The sequence below is a fragment of the Schistocerca cancellata genome, chromosome 3 (assembly GCF_023864275.1).
Source record: "Schistocerca cancellata isolate TAMUIC-IGC-003103 chromosome 3, iqSchCanc2.1, whole genome shotgun sequence".
NCBI lineage: Eukaryota > Metazoa > Arthropoda > Insecta > Orthoptera > Acrididae > Schistocerca > Schistocerca cancellata.
In genome coordinates, this window is record NC_064628.1 from 208,169,357 (window position 1) to 208,188,213 (window position 18,857).

General features: G+C 41.4%; 1 protein-coding gene across 1 annotated transcript in view; it reads left to right on the plus strand.

Annotated features, from left to right (window-relative positions):
• LOC126176226 (spondin-1-like) overlaps window positions 1–18,857 on the plus strand; it is a 499,217-nt gene that overhangs the window by 348,689 nt on the left and 131,671 nt on the right. The window contains exon 12 of the mRNA XM_049923370.1: window positions 15,786–15,950. Coding sequence (XP_049779327.1) covers window positions 15,786–15,950 — 165 coding nt within the window. The remainder of the gene's footprint in view (window positions 1–15,785; window positions 15,951–18,857) is intronic.

Sequence of the window (18,857 nt, forward strand, 5' to 3'; positions counted from 1 at the left end):
GTGGGGCCGTCTGAGAAAGGGCGTCATCGGAAGGCGTTCGTCGTCGTTTCCTGTATTTGCGAGGCGACCGCTGTTTTCTGATGTGGCCTTCTGAATCAGAATGTGGTCGCCCGTCGTCTGACGCCGAACCCGTCTGGACAAAGGCAGACGTCGGCACGACACCGAGGTCGACGTCCATGGTTCCAACAGGAACATCGGTTTCGGTCTGCAAACCGGACGGTCCTGAAGCGAGCACTGGAGGTGACGCCGTGCTTGTGTCCTCGGCGCGTTGTGCTGCGGCGGGTGGCGTTGACGATGCTGCTGGCGCAATCGAGATTGGTACGACGGGGTCCTGTGCAACCTTGGCGTAGGTGATGTGTAAGGACGTGACCGTCGAAGCCTGGGTCTCTTCACGTAACGGCGTCTGTATTAAACGGCGGTGTAAGCATTCGGAACGTACATGTCCCTCCTGGCCACATCCTGCGCACGTTCGTGGCTGTCCATCATACATGACGATGGCCCTCACACCGCCAATCAGCAGGTACGATGGGACATGTTTCGTCAGCTCAATTTTTATTTGCCTGACACCATTTAATACGGGGTAGGTCGTAAATGTTTGCCACTTCTCCGCGACGTGACCCAAGACGGTGCCATATGGTTGGAAAGCGGCAATGACCACATCCTGAGGCACCTCGAACGGGAGTTCAAACACCCGCAATGTCCGGAGACCGAAACCAGCATGGGCGACTGTCACAGCACCCATATGTCCATCAGAGTGTTTAAATTTCAGTCCGGTGGCATGACGGTGAATTATGTCATTGCAAATTTCCTCCGTCGACATCTTGATGTAGACAACACTTCCAGTGATGGAAAAATGTATGCCGATTACGTCCTGGGGGTTCAAACGTAGATCCTCACGTATGAACTGTTCGACTTCGAAAGCTCTGGGTCGTGGATGTTCGGCCTGAAACGTTACTTTGATCGTTGCACGGCGGTACGAGTGCGCCATGGTGTACGTTAGTACTGGACTCGATAGACACAAACACCGCGACGCGGAAGTAAACACCGCCAAGAGCGGAGCGTCACACGGCGCGCAGAGCAGCTCCGCACGCTAGCACGACTGCGAGCCGACTGATCCATCTGAGCCACCGCGGGCACAGAGGATAGTGCGTCTGCAGGGACTTATCCCTTGCACGCTCCCCGTGAGATCCACATTCCCAACATGTCCACACTACTACATTCGTAGTGCGCCTGTTTGCAGCTAGGGTGTCCATTTAATTATCATTTCATTTCTAGCAAAGCTGCATTGTCATCCACGGTAACTGTTCTTTCGGGAACAGATACTACCGTCATATATAGTTAAAATATGGCTTCCCAGCCATTGACCTTCTTGTGCGAACGCACACGCTATGCCCGAACTCGTACGGGACTTGGTAGATTAATCTGCTACGAGTATTGAGTATGATGGGCAAACATCTATTAGGCGCACTACGAATGTACTGGTGTGGACATGTTGGGAATGTGGATCTCACGGGGAGCGTGCAAGGCATAAGTCCCTGCAGACGCACTGTCCTCTGTGCCCGCGGTGACTCAGATGTTAGAGCGTCTGCCATGTAAGCAGGAGATCCCGGGTTCGAGTCCCGGTCGGGGCACACATTTTCAACATGTCCCCATTGAAGTACATCAACGCCTGTTTGCAGCTAGGGTGTCCATTTAATTATCATTTCACAAGTATGTATGTAGGAGCAGGAGATTAGTGTTTAACGTCCCGTCGGCAACGAGGTCATTAGAGACGGGAGCAGAAGCTTGGACTAGGGAAGGATGGGGAAGGAAATCCGCCGTGCCCTTTCACAGGAACCATCCTGGCACTTGCCTGAAGCGGTTTAGGAAAATCACGAAAAACCTAAATCAGGATGGCCCGACGTGGGTTTGAACCGTCGTCCTACCGAATGCCAGTTATGTATGTAGCGACGTTCGAAAGCGATCAAGTAGCGAGCAATATAGTGGTTTAGAACAGCAGACAAGGGTGTGTTTTGTGAGCTGGGAACAGACTGTCGACTGTCGTGATCGCAACATATGAATTTTACAGTGAAATGTTGCAGCATCAGTTGTTAAACTGCATTTCAAGTGTTTAGTGAATATATATTGAAAAATAGAAATAAACTACCTCCTCAAATTATAAATCAACGTGAGTGACTCAATATTTTAAATTTAAATGCAGTACCTGCCTGCATTGTTATTTTTTATATTTTATATCAGCTTAAAAACAGTTTACGACAGGTGTGAGCTGGCACCCTGTGACGTAAAACGTAGCCAAATATTGAGACCAGCTTCGTCTCTGGGCCGCTCAATTAAGCTGAGTGTAACATATATATTCGTGCCACAGCACATAGGGGCTCGATCCAAACTATTCAAACTTCAATGTGGAGTGCCCAGTACCGTCGTAACAGTGTCGGCTTTATAGTAAAAATAGCAAACTAACGCATGTGCAATAGCAGCCGCCACAGGAACGTCCTCTAACGAGATCCACGCCCTCTCCAAATACTGTCCCATCTGTGGCGCGCAGCCGCCTGCGTAAAGCTGAAACTAAATGCCCGCCGTCTGTCGGTAAACTCTCTCGCGTCGCTAAAAACAAACGTCTAATGTAGCCAGACGTTTCATAATGAATAAAATGTCTTCTACCAGAAGAAATCAAAGAGATCACCAGGTCCCAAGCCTTGTCCATTTGAAAGCCGCCATCACGATTTATAAGATTTTATGGTAGACATTTTTCCACTAATTCTTTAATTATTGAATCCGAGAAGGATCTCACTGGAGCCAAGATTTTTGTGGCAGAATAATCCGTAGAGTGTCCTGTGGTAATCCAATCCTCAGGTACGGCTGAAAATAGCTGGACGGTTGCTCGCCAAAATATTGTGGTAAGAACTCAGCATCATCCGGCTGCAAAGCTGAAACCTCTTAGAATACGCAGTGTCCTTCTTTCCTGTAGAATGTTAGAAGGACTATGTGGAAGACGTACAGAAAGTTTTCTGCTTGGTTGCATTCTCACTGAACTGGTCGGAGGACATTATAAGTTCATCAATGCACTCAATTTTTCTTTTTTTCAGTTTTGTCGGCAGAGAAAGTCTGTTTCGGTCTTTCCTGCAATTTGGGTCAGTAGTAAGGAGATCAATATTGCTGTTGCTGCATTTTGGGATCTCTTTTATCGAGTCTACTATGCAATTAAAATTAGATAGAGCCCACTGCATTTCGCACATTTGGGTTCATTTTAGTAATTTTCGGACGCGTGTTGAAAACTGTTGCGTCTTCTACATTGCGTTGGTTGAGAAGGAAGGGGATTGAATAGCTGTACGTTATGTAGCACACAGTTCATTCTAAAATGGTGAGCAAGTAACCTGTCAGTTGTTTCTCTAATTTTTCTAATATTGGTAGGTCTTTGGGTGAAATGTGAGATAATGTGCACCGGGAGATGATGTGCACTGCCTGTACCTTTAGTTCCTCTTCCATTTCATTGTTTGTGATATCATGGTCAACCTTGGTTATTACGAAGCTGAGAGTGGGTCTGTGCGGTTTCGCTTCTGTCTGAGCTTGGAACGAACCATATGAAAACCTTCTTTGTTGTGAGAGTCAGAAGTTTCAGTAGTGGGAAGTTGTTCATTTGATTTATGTCGGTCAGATGTAGATTGATTAATGTGAGTACTGTGAAACTCAGATATCGTACTTGTAACAGTTTTGTTAGTTTTCACTCTCTTTTTAGTTTGGCATGTTCAGCGTTGTGGTTGTGATTGCATGATGGAAACAGAATGATGTAGATTTCCTAAATCCTACTCGCGAGCCCTGTACGTTGCCCTGAGTTATGTGCCATAGGCTGCGTTCACAGTGGCACCGACAACGGTCGTCAAATACCGCCGCCAAACGTTGCCAGATAACATCGACCGAAAGCTTCGTCACTGTGCGTCCGATCTCATTCATCAGTTTTTGACTGGATCTAGGTGGTTAGGTGAGAACATATTCTGCGTATGAAGTGGGTTAGATTTTAATCTCTTATGCCGGAATGGATACCGCGATGCCTCTGTGCTTGGAGACGAGTGCTGCGTTTGCTGCTAAAAAGACGCCAAATGCAGGTAAATAAGCTATACCAGTCTCGAAAAGAACGTCGTGAGTACTGTACACTCTGCCCTCAGTTACTGGAATTACCAGACATGTTTTAAACATATGAGATGGACGGAAAAACACCTTACCACGAAAGTTAAAAACGCTTTGACTTTGTGACGCCGCTTTCCTTCCTGTTATATCCTAGCCAGTAATGCCAACCGAGCCCGCTGCCAAAAGGTTAGCAGCATCAAAGTCCGGACGCCGTCCGCATAAGCAGCGCCAGCGATACAGGAAATCGCCGCAAGTCTGCGCGCGCCACCGCTGGCTTCTGGCTTCTTAAGCGCTGGAGTCGCGAGAGCTAGGACAGTTCTGTATTCGCCGCTCAGTTGTATACTCGCCACCGATTTGTGTACTGGCTAGTCAGTTGTGTGTTCATCGCATCAGAGTTGTTGTTTGTCGTCAGCCGACGCTGACCTAGCCGCTCCGACTCGAACTAGACAGATTTCTGTAGACACGGAGTTCACTACTGTGTTTCTGTATCTTCGTTAATAAAGATAAGTACCGAATTTTATTTAATCAGAGTGTTTGGGTTTTCATCTTTCTGTTCACTGTTCCAGCGGACCGGTCGGCCCGCTATTAAAAGTGTGGCGGTGACTTCGTAAGCCGTTTCTACAGCGAAGTGTTTGTCGCTACGAACGCCGCCACAAAACTTCCCTCACCAGCGATTGGCGTCAAAAGGCAGCACAACTTTGGAAACTAACAGGCCGTAATTGATGTTTTTCATATTTATAGCGTGTATTACGAAAATACGTAGTTTCAGTGATACACTGCACTAATGATTTCTCCAAAACATATTTTTCAGAGTGTGGCTTATTATGCTACAGTGGCAGGATATGCAACTTCGGCGTGTAAAGTTTTTGCCTATGAGGTTATTATGGTTAACTTACGTGGTGAAAGCACCTGTTTCTTTCATATGATGACTGGATAAAATATGAAATGTAGGTTTTTGGTTTCACAGCAGCTCACGTTATTCTAAAAATGGTGAAAATTAATGCAGTACTGGCAGGGTATAGAGATAATCAGATCTAGTACACTTCACTGCTCTCTAAACACTTACCCAGTGGATTTGAGGAAAGAAATAATAATATTCCTAGGGGCAGTATTATTTCAGATTGAGTGTTGCTTTTAATAAAGAAAATCGACAATATTTCAGTGTCTTTCAGTGCACTTGCACAGCGTTAAAAATTTCGTAGTACAGGTATTTGAGGTGAAAGAATGAAAATATTAGATTGTAAGGGTCACAGACTTGGACGCAACCGCCACGTGTGGATGCGAGTGTGAGATGGCGTTATCGCGGAATGCTGACAAACTGTGGTGTCAGTACACGCCGGCCGCAGAATGCCCACACACACATAGTAGTCGCCTCGTGTCGCTGGCTGCCTGCACAGGCAGAAAAGTGTCCAACACGCCTGGTTCCATCGTGGAATTATGTCTTTTTTGACTCTCAGTGGAGTATTGAAAAATCCGTATTTGTTCATGTTTGGACGTCAGACACAGTTATGACGGGTCGGCGTAGCGAGCACGTTTTTATAAATGTCTATACAGATATAAAGTGGTGATGGCTAATAACTCGAAGTTCACGTATTTCTGTATCTCATGGACCCAATGCCCACAATAATCCTGTCAAATACCAAGGAAGACCTTCAGCCGAGGATACAACCCTCATAAACGCCTTATAGAGGTGGTATCAGCGTGGGGATCTGTTATGGAAACCCTTCTGGAGATCCTTCTGGGATTCAGTAATTAAAGAATCAGTGGAAAAATGTCTGCCACAAAAACATTTTATTCATTATGACACATCTGGCAACATTAGACGTTTGTTTGTAGCGACGCAGGTGAGCATTCCGACAGGGGGCGGACATTTAGTTTCAGCTTTACGCAGGCGGCTGCGTGCCACAGATGGGACAGTATTTGCAGAGGACATGGATTTCGTTAGAGGACGCTCCTGTGCCGGCTGCCATTGCACATGAGTTTCTTTGCTATTTTTACTATAAAGCCGACACCGTTACAACGGTACTGGGCACTTCACATTGAAGTTTGAATAGTTTGGATTGAGCCCCTATGTGCTGTGGCACGAATATATATGTTACACTCAGCTTAATTGAGCGGCCCTGAGACGTGGCTGGTCTCAATGTTTGGCTACGTTTTTCGTCATAGGGTACCAGCTCACACCTGTCGTAAACTCAGTTTTTAAGCTGAAATAAAATAAGAAAAAACAATGCAGTCAGGTACTGCAGAGAAATTTAAAATATTGAGTCACTCACGTTGATTTATAATTTGAGGAGGTAGTTTATTTCTATTTTTCAATATATATTCACTAAACACTTGAAATGCAATTTAACAACTGATGCTGCAATATTTTACTGTAAAATTCATATGTTGCAATCACGGCACTCAACAGTCTGTTCCCAGCTCACAAAACACACCCTTGTCTGCTGTCCTAAACCACTACATTGTTCTCCACTTGATCGCTTTCGAACGTCGCTACATACATAACTCGCATTCGGTAGTATGACGGTTCACACCCACGTCCGCCTATCCTGATATAGGTTTTCCGTGATTTTAATAAATCGCTTGAGGCAAATGCCAGGATGGTTCCTGTGAAAGGGCACGGTGGATTTCCTTCCCCATCCTTCCTTAACCAAGCTTGTGCTCCCGTCTCTAATGACCTCATTGTCGACGGGACGTTAAACGCTAATCTGCTCCTCAATTGAGGCCACTTTACACGACTGGCATGAATGACAGTTGAATGAAAAGACAGTTGGAGCTTAAGAGTGACTGGCGACAACACCTCCAAGATCAGGTACAGTCCTTTCCAAAACTTCTTAAACTTCTTGACCTGACTTTTTTTAACACTTCATTGCGCAGGTAGACAAGATCTCTGACTCAGTACTGTGGTGCAACCACTTGGCGATCCTGTTGTTTCACTTGCTGCAGAAAAGATCGATCATTCCACCAATTCACTTACTTCCATGCCTCCTTTAGCTTGCGCTCTTCCTTTATATGTCCATTGCTGATTCCTGTGCTTGATAGTGCAAAGTCCAAAAGAGAATGCATCCTTCTTCCTCATACAATTTCGTATGGACTGATGCCAACTGATGTGTCCATTTTTGCACTGTAAAGAACTCATGACATACAGAAGCCACACATGCTAGCTACTTACTTAGTGGCTAACCATCTTAATGATTGTTCTGTGAAATCGCTCAATGCACCATTTCTTCCGGATGTGCTGCTGTAGTTCTTAGTTTCGTTATTTGCATTGGCTTACAAGTCTTTTTTAGCAATTCACTCATGAAATTTGATCCTTGGTCACTGATTATGCTTAATGGTGATCCAAACTTTAGAATCCACTCTTTTACAAAAACATTGGCCACAATCTCGGCACTCTAATCAGGTATTGGTATCACGAGAAGATACCTGCAGAAATGATCTAACATGGTCAATATGTATTTATTCCCATCTTTAGTCTTAGGAAAAGGTCCAGTGACATCAAATCCGACTCTTTCGAATGGTTCACTAGTCTCTGGCAATTCTTGTAATTGTGACTTAGTTTTTCCCGAATCATCCCGTCTGTTGCAGGAATCACATTGTGAAACAAACTCCGAAATCTCAGCTTTACATCTTGGCTATCAACATGCCTCAGTATTTTAATGTTTGTTGCTTTCTTACCATAGTGTCCAGATAATAAAGAATGATGATGTTCCATCATTGTTTGCTCTCACATGCTTTCCAGAATAACTAGGCGGTTTCCATTACTTGTGATCGTGTACAGCAGTCCATCTATTTCGACGTAACCGCCTAGTTATTCTGGAAAGCATGTGACTAAAGATGGGAATAAATGCGTTGTGCAGGCTAAAGCATAACCACGTCCAGAAGCCCAGCTCCAATGTCAAATCTAACGTAACTTGTCATGCCAGCTCCATTCACTAAATCTAACGTAGCATTACCATCAATTCAGGTTTAACATAGTACAGCTGATCGTACCATTTTTTTACATTTTTGGAGGTGATAACTTCGCTGCAGAAAGTCTTGGGTCGCTACCAGTCGTACACCAATTAATCTGTTGTCAACACTTCTTTATTACACATATATACAGGACAGCTGACTTCCACAACTTCCCAGGAACCGGAACTCATCAGATATTACTCCAACCGCACTCCACACCCCTCCAAGGCTTTTGTGCAAGGTGTATTTATACATCGTTTAACAATGACGTACTTAGACATTATTATGTTATGTCAATACCATCAGGCTGAAAGTCGCCAACACAGAGATTGTGAACATCTATAAGCCCCCAGCACAACCATGGGTAAATGAAGCTGCTCAAAATATTCCACATCCAGGGATAGTAATTGGAGACTTCAACAGCCATAACACACAATGGGGCTACAGAACCACGAATGAAGATGGTGAGAAAATATCAGAATGGGCTGAAATGGAACACCTTTTCTTACTATTCGACGGGAAGGGCAAAGGGACATTCCGCTCAGCTAGATGGGCTCAGGACTACACTCCCGATCTCTGTTTCGTTACCACTAACAAGAAAGGATTACCCTTGCAGAGCAGCAGGAAGGTGCTCAGTGATTTCCCTAGAAGCCAACACCGACCTGTACTGGTGAAAATTGGACTCGAAATCCCAGTTGTGAAGTCTCTACCAAAGCCACGATGGAACTTCCAAAAAGCCAAATGGGAAAAATTCTCTGAAGAGGTTGATCATATTATTCAATTTATTCTACCTAAAGTTAGGCACTACGACCGCTTTGTTAGACTAATTCATTCCATTGCCAGAAAACATATTCCATGAGGCTACAGAGAGAACTACATTCCTGGATGGAGCCCTAGATGTCAAGAATTGTATGACGAATTTAAAACGACTCGAGACACCAAGGTAGCAGATGAACTGATTTCGGCCCTAGATTCAGCTAGGCAAAAGAAATGGATCGAACTAACTGAAAACATGTCTTTCCAACACTCGAGTAAGAAAGCTTGGAGTTTATTAAGAAAGCTTGGCAGTGCCACAAAAGTTAATATCTTATCAGACAAAATAAATCCTAACAAAATAGCAACCGGGATTGTTAATATAACAAGAACACTAAGCAACAACAACAAACAGAAAGCCAAAGAAATGTCTCAAGCACAGCCTTCCGAATTTGCACAGAAAAACTCTGCAGCCGAAGTTGTTTCAGCCCTAGATACTCTGAAATCTGGTAAAGCGGCTGGTTGTGATGGTGTATACCCGGAGTTCCTTAAACATGCTGGCCAAGGTGCAGTGCAGTGGCTAAATGCACTGTTTAATGAAATTCTCGCAACAGGAAGACTGCCAAATCTTTTTAAGAAAACTAAAATAATTGCCATCCTGAAACCGTCAAAAACTGGTAACAATCCTGAAGACTATAGACCCATGGAACTTCTAAGTGTCTGCTATAAACTGCTGGAGAGAGTACTCTATAATAGAATTGGACCAACTATCCTGAAACACATTCCTGTAGAACAGGCTGGCTTCAGACGAGAACGCAGTTGTAGCGATCAAGTGCTAGCGTTGGCAACATACATAGAGAAGGGCTTCTAAGACCTGAAGAAAACAATGGCCGTGTTTATTGACCTAACATCAGCACATGATACAGTGTGGCGGAAAGGCATGCTTCTTAAGTTCTTAAGAATAATTCCATGTAAAAGAATTCCGCAACTACTCAATTACATGCTGACCAACAGGAAATTCCAAGTTCACCTAAAAGATCAAGTAAGCAAGGTATACAATTTCAATGACGGACTACCACAAGGATCAGTATGCCCCCCTACTTTTCAGTTTATATGTCACTGACTTGCCAGAAACGAAAGCAAGAACATTTATCTATGCTGATGACATAGCCTTGGTGATGCAGGCTAACGATTTTACAACTTCAGAAACGACTCTCACTCAGGATCTGCGAATTCTAGATGAATTTTTTAATGGATGGTGACTCAAAGTAAACAGAAATAAAACTGAATCCTCCACCTTCCATCTGAGTAATAGGCACGCTCGCTATAAACCGCAAATATCCTTTAGAAATCAGTTGCTGTTATATAACCCATTCCTAAAATATCTCGGCGTGACCTTGGATCGTTCGCTAACATATAGAAAACACCTAACTGAAACAGCTTTAAAAATGAGAACCAGAAACAATATATTACACACACTCTCTGGAACAAGCGGGGGAGCTAAGGCATCAGTACTCAAAACAACTGCCCTCTCACTTGTATACTCTGTTGGGGAATATTGTAGCCCAGTATGGCTGAACAGCGCTCATACAGCCATGGTAGACACGCAGCTGAATGTAGCCATGAGAAGCGGATCCGGGACAATAAAATCCACACCCACAGAATAGCTACCTGTTCTGTCTAATATTGCATCACCGAAGTTACGACGTCAAGCAGCGTTGAAAAGGGAATGGGAGAAATGCTCCAAGAATCCCGAGTTACCGCTACACCAGGACTGTGGTGCCACTCAAAGGCAACGTCTTAAGTCCAGGAAACCCTCCTGGAGACTTGGGAAAAGGCTTACTTCTGAAGGATTCCAACTAGAAACAGAATGGCGGGAAGAATGGTTTGCAGCCAATCCCGATTCTGCAGGTCTCATTGCTGATCCTACACGAGTCCCTCCTGGATTCCACTTACCTAGGAGGTCGTGGACCACCCTAAATCGCATCTGCACCAAGTACGGAAGATGCCAGGACATGAAGCATAAGTGGGGAATCGCTGAAAGTGCCAAGTGTGACTGCGAACACCAACGACAAACAATACACCACATAGTCACAGAGTGTCCCCTACGGAAATATGCTGGAACCCTGACCAGCATACATGAGGTCTCTGAGGAAGCAATCTCCTGGCTGGATACTTTAGATATTAACCTATAGTTTTTATTACAACTTGAAGCTCTGTTTGTCAATATTGTTGTTGTTGTTGTGGTCTTTAGTCCTGAGACTGGTTTGATGCAGCTCTCCATGCTACTCTATCCTGTGCAAGCTTCTTCATCTCCCAGTACCTACTGCAACCTACATCCTTCTGAATCTGCTTAGTGTATTTATCTCTTGGTCTCCCCCTAGGAGACTAAATTGGTGACCCCTTGATGCCTCAGAACATGTCCTACCAATCGATCCCTTCTTCTGGTCAAGTTGTGCCACAAACTTCTCTTCTCCCCAATCCTATTCAATACTTCTTCATTAGTTATGTGATACACCCACCTAATCTTCAGCATTCTTCTGTAGCACCACATTTCGAAAGCTTCTATTCTCTTCTCGTCCAAACTATTTACCGTCCATGTTTCACTTCCATACATGGCTACACTCCATACAAATACTTTCAGAAATGACTTTCTGACACTTAAATCTATACTCGATGTTAACAAATTTCTCTTCTTCAGAAACGCTTTCCTTGCCATTGCCAGTCTACATTTTATATCCTCTCTACTTCGACCATCATCAGTTATTTTGCTCCCCAAATAGCAAAACTCCTTTACTACTTTAAGTGTGTCATTTCCTAATCTAATTCCCTCAGAATCACGCGACTTAATTCGACTACATTCCATTATCCTCGTTTTGCTTTTCCTTCCTTCCTTCAAGACACCATCCATTCCATTCAACTGCTCTTCCAAGTCCTTTGCTGTCTCTGACAGAATTACAATGTCATAGGCATACCTCAAAGTTTTTATTTCTTCTCCATGGATATTAATACCTACTCCGAATTTTTCTTTTGTTTCCTTTACTGCTTGCTCAATATACAGATTGAATGACATCGGGGAGAGGCTACAACCCTGTCTTACTCCCTTCCCAACCACTGCTTCCCTTTCATGTCCCTCGACTCTTATAGCTGCCATCTGGTTTCTGTACAAATTGTAAATAGCCTTTCGTTCCCCGTATTTTACCCCTGCCACCTTTAGAATTTGAAAGAGAGTATTCCAGTCAACATTGTCAAAAGCTTTCTCTAAGTCTACAAATGCTAGAAACGTAGGTTTGCCTTTCCTTAACCTATTTTCTAAGATAAGTCGTAAGGTCAGTATTGCCTTACGTGTTCCAGTATTTCTACGGAATCCAAACTGATCTTCCCTGAGGTCGGCTTCTACTAGTTTTTCCATCCATCTGTAAAGAATTTGTGTTAGTATTTTGCAGCTGTGGCTTATTAAACTGATTGTTCGGTAATTTTCACATCTGTCAACACCTGCTTTCTTTGGGATTGGAATTATTATATTCTTCTTGAAGTCTGAGGGTATTTCGCCTGTTTCATACATCTTGCTCACCAGATGGTGGAGTTTTGTCAGGACTGGCTCTCCCAAGGCCGTCAGTAGTTCCAATGGAATGTTGTCTACTCCAGGGGCCTTGTTTCGACTCAGGTCTTTCAGTGCTCTGTCAAACTCTTCACGCAGTATCGTATCTCCCATTTCATCTTCATCTACATCCTCTTCCATTTCCATAATATTGTCCTCAAGTACATCGCCCTTATATAGACCCTCTATATACTCCTTCCACCTTTCTGCTTTCCCTTCTTTGCTTAGAACTGGGTTTCCATCTGAGCTCTTGATGTTCATACAAGTGGTTCAGAAATGGCTCTGAGCACTATGGGACTTAACTTCTGATGTCATCAGTCCCCTAGAACTTAGAACTACTTCAAAGCTAACTAACCTAAGGACACTACACACATCCATGCCCGAGGCAGGATTCGAACCTGCGACCGTAGCGATCGCGCGGTTCCAGACTGTAGCGCCTAGAACCGCTCGGCCACTCCGGCCGGCATACAAGTGGTTCTCTTATCTCCAAAGGTCTCTTTAATTTTCCTGTAGGCAGTATCTATCTTACCCCTAGTGAGATAAGCCTCCACATCCTTACATTTGTCCTCTAGCCATCCCTGCTTAGCCATTTTGCACTTCCTGTCGATCTCATTTTTGAGACGTTTGTATTCCTTTTTGCCTGCTTCATTTACTGCATTTTTATATTTTCTCCTTTCATCAATTAAATTCAATATTTCTTCTGTTACCCAAGGATTTCTAGTAGCCCTCGTCCTTTTACCTACTTGGTCCTCTGCTGCCTTCACTACTTCATCCCTCAAAGCTACCCATTCTTTTTCTACTGAATTTCTTTCCCCCATTCCTGTCAATTGTTCCCTTATGCTCTCCCTGAAACTCTCTACAACCTCTGGTTCTTTCAGTTTATCCAGGTCCCATCTCCTGAAATTCCCACCTTTTTGCAGTTTCTTCAGTTTTAATCTACAGGTCATAACCAATAGATTGTGGTCAGAGTCCACATCTGCCCCTGGAAATGTCTTACAATTTAAAACCTGGTTCCTAAATCTCTGTCTTACCATTATATAATCTATCTGATACCTTTTAGTATCTCCAGGGTTCTTCCACGTGTACAACCTTCTATCATGATTCTTAAACCAAGTGTTAGCTGTGATTAAGTTGTGCTCTGTGCAAAATTCTACCAGGCGGCTTCCTCTTTCATTTCTTAGCCTCAATCCATTGTCAATATTACTGTTTATAAAAACCACATTTTCTCTTTTACATGTAACTCATCGCAGTGTTTTTATCCATATGTATATTATTGATTTATCGATCTAATCTAAGACTTTTATTACCATAAATGAATGTAATCTATTTTATTTGTAGTATATGCATATTGTGTTACCAGTAACATCATTGCTGTTCAATTCAAGTTATGTATCCTTGACGCCAAACGAAATAATAATAAAATTATGTTATTTCATGTTTCATGTTACAATTACCATAAGTTAATCCAGTGAAAACGGAGATCATAGAGTCTTAGTAGAAATTAAAACGAGTACAATGGCAATACACATTTCCGAAATTAACGACCTTTACAAGTGCAATTTTGAAACATACGTACAGCTAACAATTAAGTTCTTATTATTCAGTCCAGAACATTCTCGAATATCTTTGCGTAATTTAATTAATCATGTGATTTTAGTAAATTTGAGCTGGTAATATTTCTACAACATTAAAATTACAATTCAAACGTTCAAAATGACTTTTATAACATTTGAAGGCTAAAAAGGGGAATAGTTACGTACAACAGAAAATCTGTAAATCGCGTTACAAAAAATTAAGGAATCATTCTAACATTATTTATGATACAAATTGTCTTTCTGAATCATCTCCAGTTTAACAAATATTCTCTAGTTTTTGTAATATGTGGACATTGCACTGAATTTCTCTATAGATGTTTCCGAAACATTAATTACGAGTTTAATTACAGATTTTTAGGTGGTGATTTCCTTAAGAATATGTTGTCCTGACTTGCAAAGAAACATAAGTGCTAAGCTTTCCCAAAATTAATGGTTTGCATAGTTAATTTGTGTTCTGGTAAACAATGAATTTTACTAGTTGAATTATAATTACAAAACTCTTATGAAAAAGGTTACTATCATTTATACACTATTAATACTAATTCCAGAACTTGTTCTTCCTCTTCAAAACATCCTGAAATTCATATCAAAGTGATAATGACTTATCCTAACTGTACTTTACTTTACCTGATTAAGAACCTACATTAATTGGTCTGTGACACATTTTAACATTTTCGTTTCAACTATTTCACATTGTTGCTCTAAGTGACACCATTCACTTAGTGTCATTATACACTACCCACATCTGTTTTACTGTGTACCGCATACTTCAAAACCTGCCGTATTGGGTATTCCACATGACCCAATACAGCCTATTTCGTTACAAGGCGTACGTCAAGTAACCTTCAATAACTGGCATTCAATATACATGTGAAAGACAAACATAAAGTTTAGTGTAAGGCACTCTGAACACCTAAAACATACCACATTTGCAAACAACTTTATGTAACAGAATCACCACCCTATTGCCATTAGAACAACACCAGTAAGCATGATAATAACTTGTAGACAGCTGATGTACACACACCACAACCCAAAAAGATCCACTTCAGTAACTTTAAGCAAAAGATAAGCCATCCTTGTCATTTGATAAATTATTTTTCCAGGTTATAATCCACATCTAAAATTTCTGATAAAGATTTTGCCCACTTGTGGTTTCCAATAAAACTGCAGTTTCATTCCATAGATTCCGAACTGTATCCCACTATCCTGGTTATGTTATTTTTATGCTCAGGATGCTACAAACTCTGCCTTTGTCTAAACTCATCAGTTTCTCATAATTCAAGTTTCCTGTTATGTCGGCCATTACAACCAAAAAGAAAAGAAACTGATTTTACTTTCACTGGTTTTCATCCTAAATATGTATGTTCGGACTATGAGGTCTGCTACATTGTGACCGTGCACGTAGTGGCGTACTGATTTGAAATGATCGGCTGTCTTCAACTGATGTTGGTTGTCGGCAGACTCCAAAATTGGTTCCACTGTGACCGCAGCCTTAGCCTCGGCTGGTCAATCCGCAGATAGCTATGAATTATTCCACATTTTGATCACATACTTTTAAGCATGGAGATAAAAAAATATTGGACTTTCAAAGTTCTAATTGTTACATAAATAAATTCAAAAGTATTATTGCACATTATACTAATATGAGAGTTTTCCAAAATGATAGTACCTACTTCCAGTCAGTAAGATGTAAACTCTTTTTCTACATATTAAATTACTTGTTTACATGTAAAACACCATTATAATGTCTCCAGAAATCTGCAAGCATCCGAAAAGATCAGGCTCTTGTCGAGGAACATATATTCGCTGGTTTTTTGATGGAGAAGAGTGTACAGAATTCAGATATGGTGGCTGCCGAGGAAATAGGAATAATTTTGAAACCAAAGAAGAATGTGAAGAAGTATGTATGTCTAACATGGGTAAGTAACAATAAACAACATTTTATTGATACCTTCCTTGTTACTTATAGAATTCACATGCAAATAAATACAGAACTGTATATGAAAATCAGTAGATCTTCATCTCAAGCTGAGGGAAACATCAGTTAGCTTCTTAAGATTTACCTAACAAGCAAATGAGACCACATAAATGTAAATACAACTGTTGGAAAATTGATAACTTTCATACATATATTTTATTTTATTTTATTTATTTATTTATTTATTTTTTTTTTCATCTAAGCTAGTAATTCCATTTACAGGTACACATCCATTACATCTCTTGATGATTTTAAACTTTTCATTATTATGTTATCAATGACTAACTTAAAAGATTAAATTTCTGAAATGTTTATTTACTTTTTGTAGTCAAAAAAGAAATATGATAACAATAAAATTGGCTGAAAATTTTAGATGATTAAAATCAGTGTTGCCACCATAAAATTGTCATAACTATACACTGATGTAACGTGTGGTACACACTAACATCCTTCAGCTGAGGTAATTTCTTTTTACGCAATGGCTCATGACAAGTGTTACAGCATGAACACTTTGGATTAACTTTACCAAACTGATACTCCAGAATTTCCCTGCCCATGGGATACCTTGATTAAAATTTTATCTGTATTCAAGCCTGTTTTCAGTACACAGAAAGAATCTTTCCAGTAGATGAAGTATGATGTCTAGTAAGTGTTACTATCTGAAAACCATAAAACAGAAGATGATAGAACTATAAGGAACACCTTATAGTTAATACCACTCATAAAAGATCTAAAAAACTTGGACCCATCTACCCATCTCTCTTTTGACATAGAACATTGTAACATACCAGTAGCAGAAACAAAAGAAATCATAGAAAAAAACATAACTTCCAGGGGAAAACATCAAAAAAATATGCTAGTTGTTGAAACTGATAACAGACCAGAACTGCTGTCAATTTAATTCTGAATACTGTTCATAAGAAGATGGGCACCAGTGTCAGGTGCCCTAGTAAACCTTTTCGTAAACTATATAGAAGGGCTCATTTTTAAAAATGTTATCACAAAGAACTGCAACATACCTTTTGGCTCAGATACAGGGACAATATCCTTTAATTAACTGATGAACCACCAGCAAAAATTTCAAGTTGCATGCAGATATAACACAATACACAAAAAGATTTATTTATTCATTCATCCGTAGTACAATATACATTGTATGGATGTCATCAAGTGTTTGTACAATATTTATTAATAAAATAAACATCCCTCTTATGATATTCATTGTTCCTATACTTACTTCTGCTTTTCTAAACATGTCATAAATTGTTACATAGTCCAAAGTTTATGAACATTAAGTTACTATCTGATAAGATTCACAATGGAAAAAGAACATGACAACCACATAACCTTCTTAGACATAACCATTAAAAAAGAAAACAGTCAACGTAGATTTGAAATTTACTGTAAACCTACAACAACCGCAATGTTTATGAACATTAAGTTACTATCTGATAAGATTCACAATGGAAAAAGAACATGAAACCACATAACCTTCTTAGACATAACCATTAAAAAAGAAAACAGTCAACGTAGATTTGAAATTTACTGTAAACCTACAACAACTGACACAGTCATACATCAGATTTCAAACCACGCACACCCACAGAACTAAGAAGCACTCAGAAACATGCTTCATAGACTCAACACAGTACCACTCAGCACAGAATTGGACAACATCACACAAATAGAAATAAACAATGGGTACAACAGTAATATTGTCAAAAAATTATTACCAAATATCCCTGTACTGAAAATAATAGTGGAGGGGGGGGGGGGGGGGGAAGGGGGTTGACTACTGTGATCCAATCATTCTAACATTCTAAAATAGTGTGATACCTGTGTGGCAGGTGAGGTGTAGTGAGGTGAAAGTCATTACAGATGTCTGTCAAAGCAGCAAAGCAGTGTTTATGCTGGCTAGGTCATCCACATACAGGAGTGTTTCCCATGTCATCATGTAGGGCTAACAGCCCTAAAAGTATATGGGTGGTCATCAAATCAAGCCATAGCAGCAGTGGTCTTAAGCATTGGTTGTTGGACGAGAGTTCATAGGGGTCAGCCTGCAAGTGGTAACATCAGAGTCCTCAAAGGTACTGAGTAAATGCAGTGTTCTGGGAGCAGTGATAACAAGGTATTTGTCTGATGATAGCCATGATGTAAAAGTGGCAAAGTCCACATCATTCAGCAGCATAGAGATACATTTGCAGTCTCGGGAGATGAAACCATCCTTGGTGTGCTATTCTCGGTATTGTCCTTCAACAACCAGACAGTTGTCAACTAATTGAACAATCAGGTCTTTGGGCAGAAAGTTCTGGATCTTGAGGCACACCTTGACATGATTGGAAGCATTGGTGTGTACAGTCAGGCAGCCCAGCTGAGTGGCAATGGGTGAGGCTGGTTGGCATAAAGGAAGTGGTGCATCATCAGTGGATGAGGGTCCACATGGGCTTGAGACAGCTTATATTTACTGACATAGGCTTGCAGTACACTCATATCTCAAAAGTAAATACCATTCATTTAAGCCCTTTGAATGGGCCCTTGTACTCCGTGTGAATAGCCAAATGGATTGTGTCATTGCAGGGCATAATGAAATCGCTATCAGCCAGCCACTTCTGTATGATGATTTTTGGCACAGTCTACAGCTGTGGAGTAGGGATTCAGCGGTGCATTGTATGGCATTTGATGTGTGCGACAATGGCTGGTAGATCTGTGGTTGCAACAAGTGGTTGTTGAAGCACAAAATCAGTGGGAAAGGAGTGTTTTGCCATACAGTATCTCTGCCAGAGAAGCCCCTCTAGTCATTTTGTGTGCCTAGCACACACTTAATAGCACCTGAGACAGGGCTTTGCTC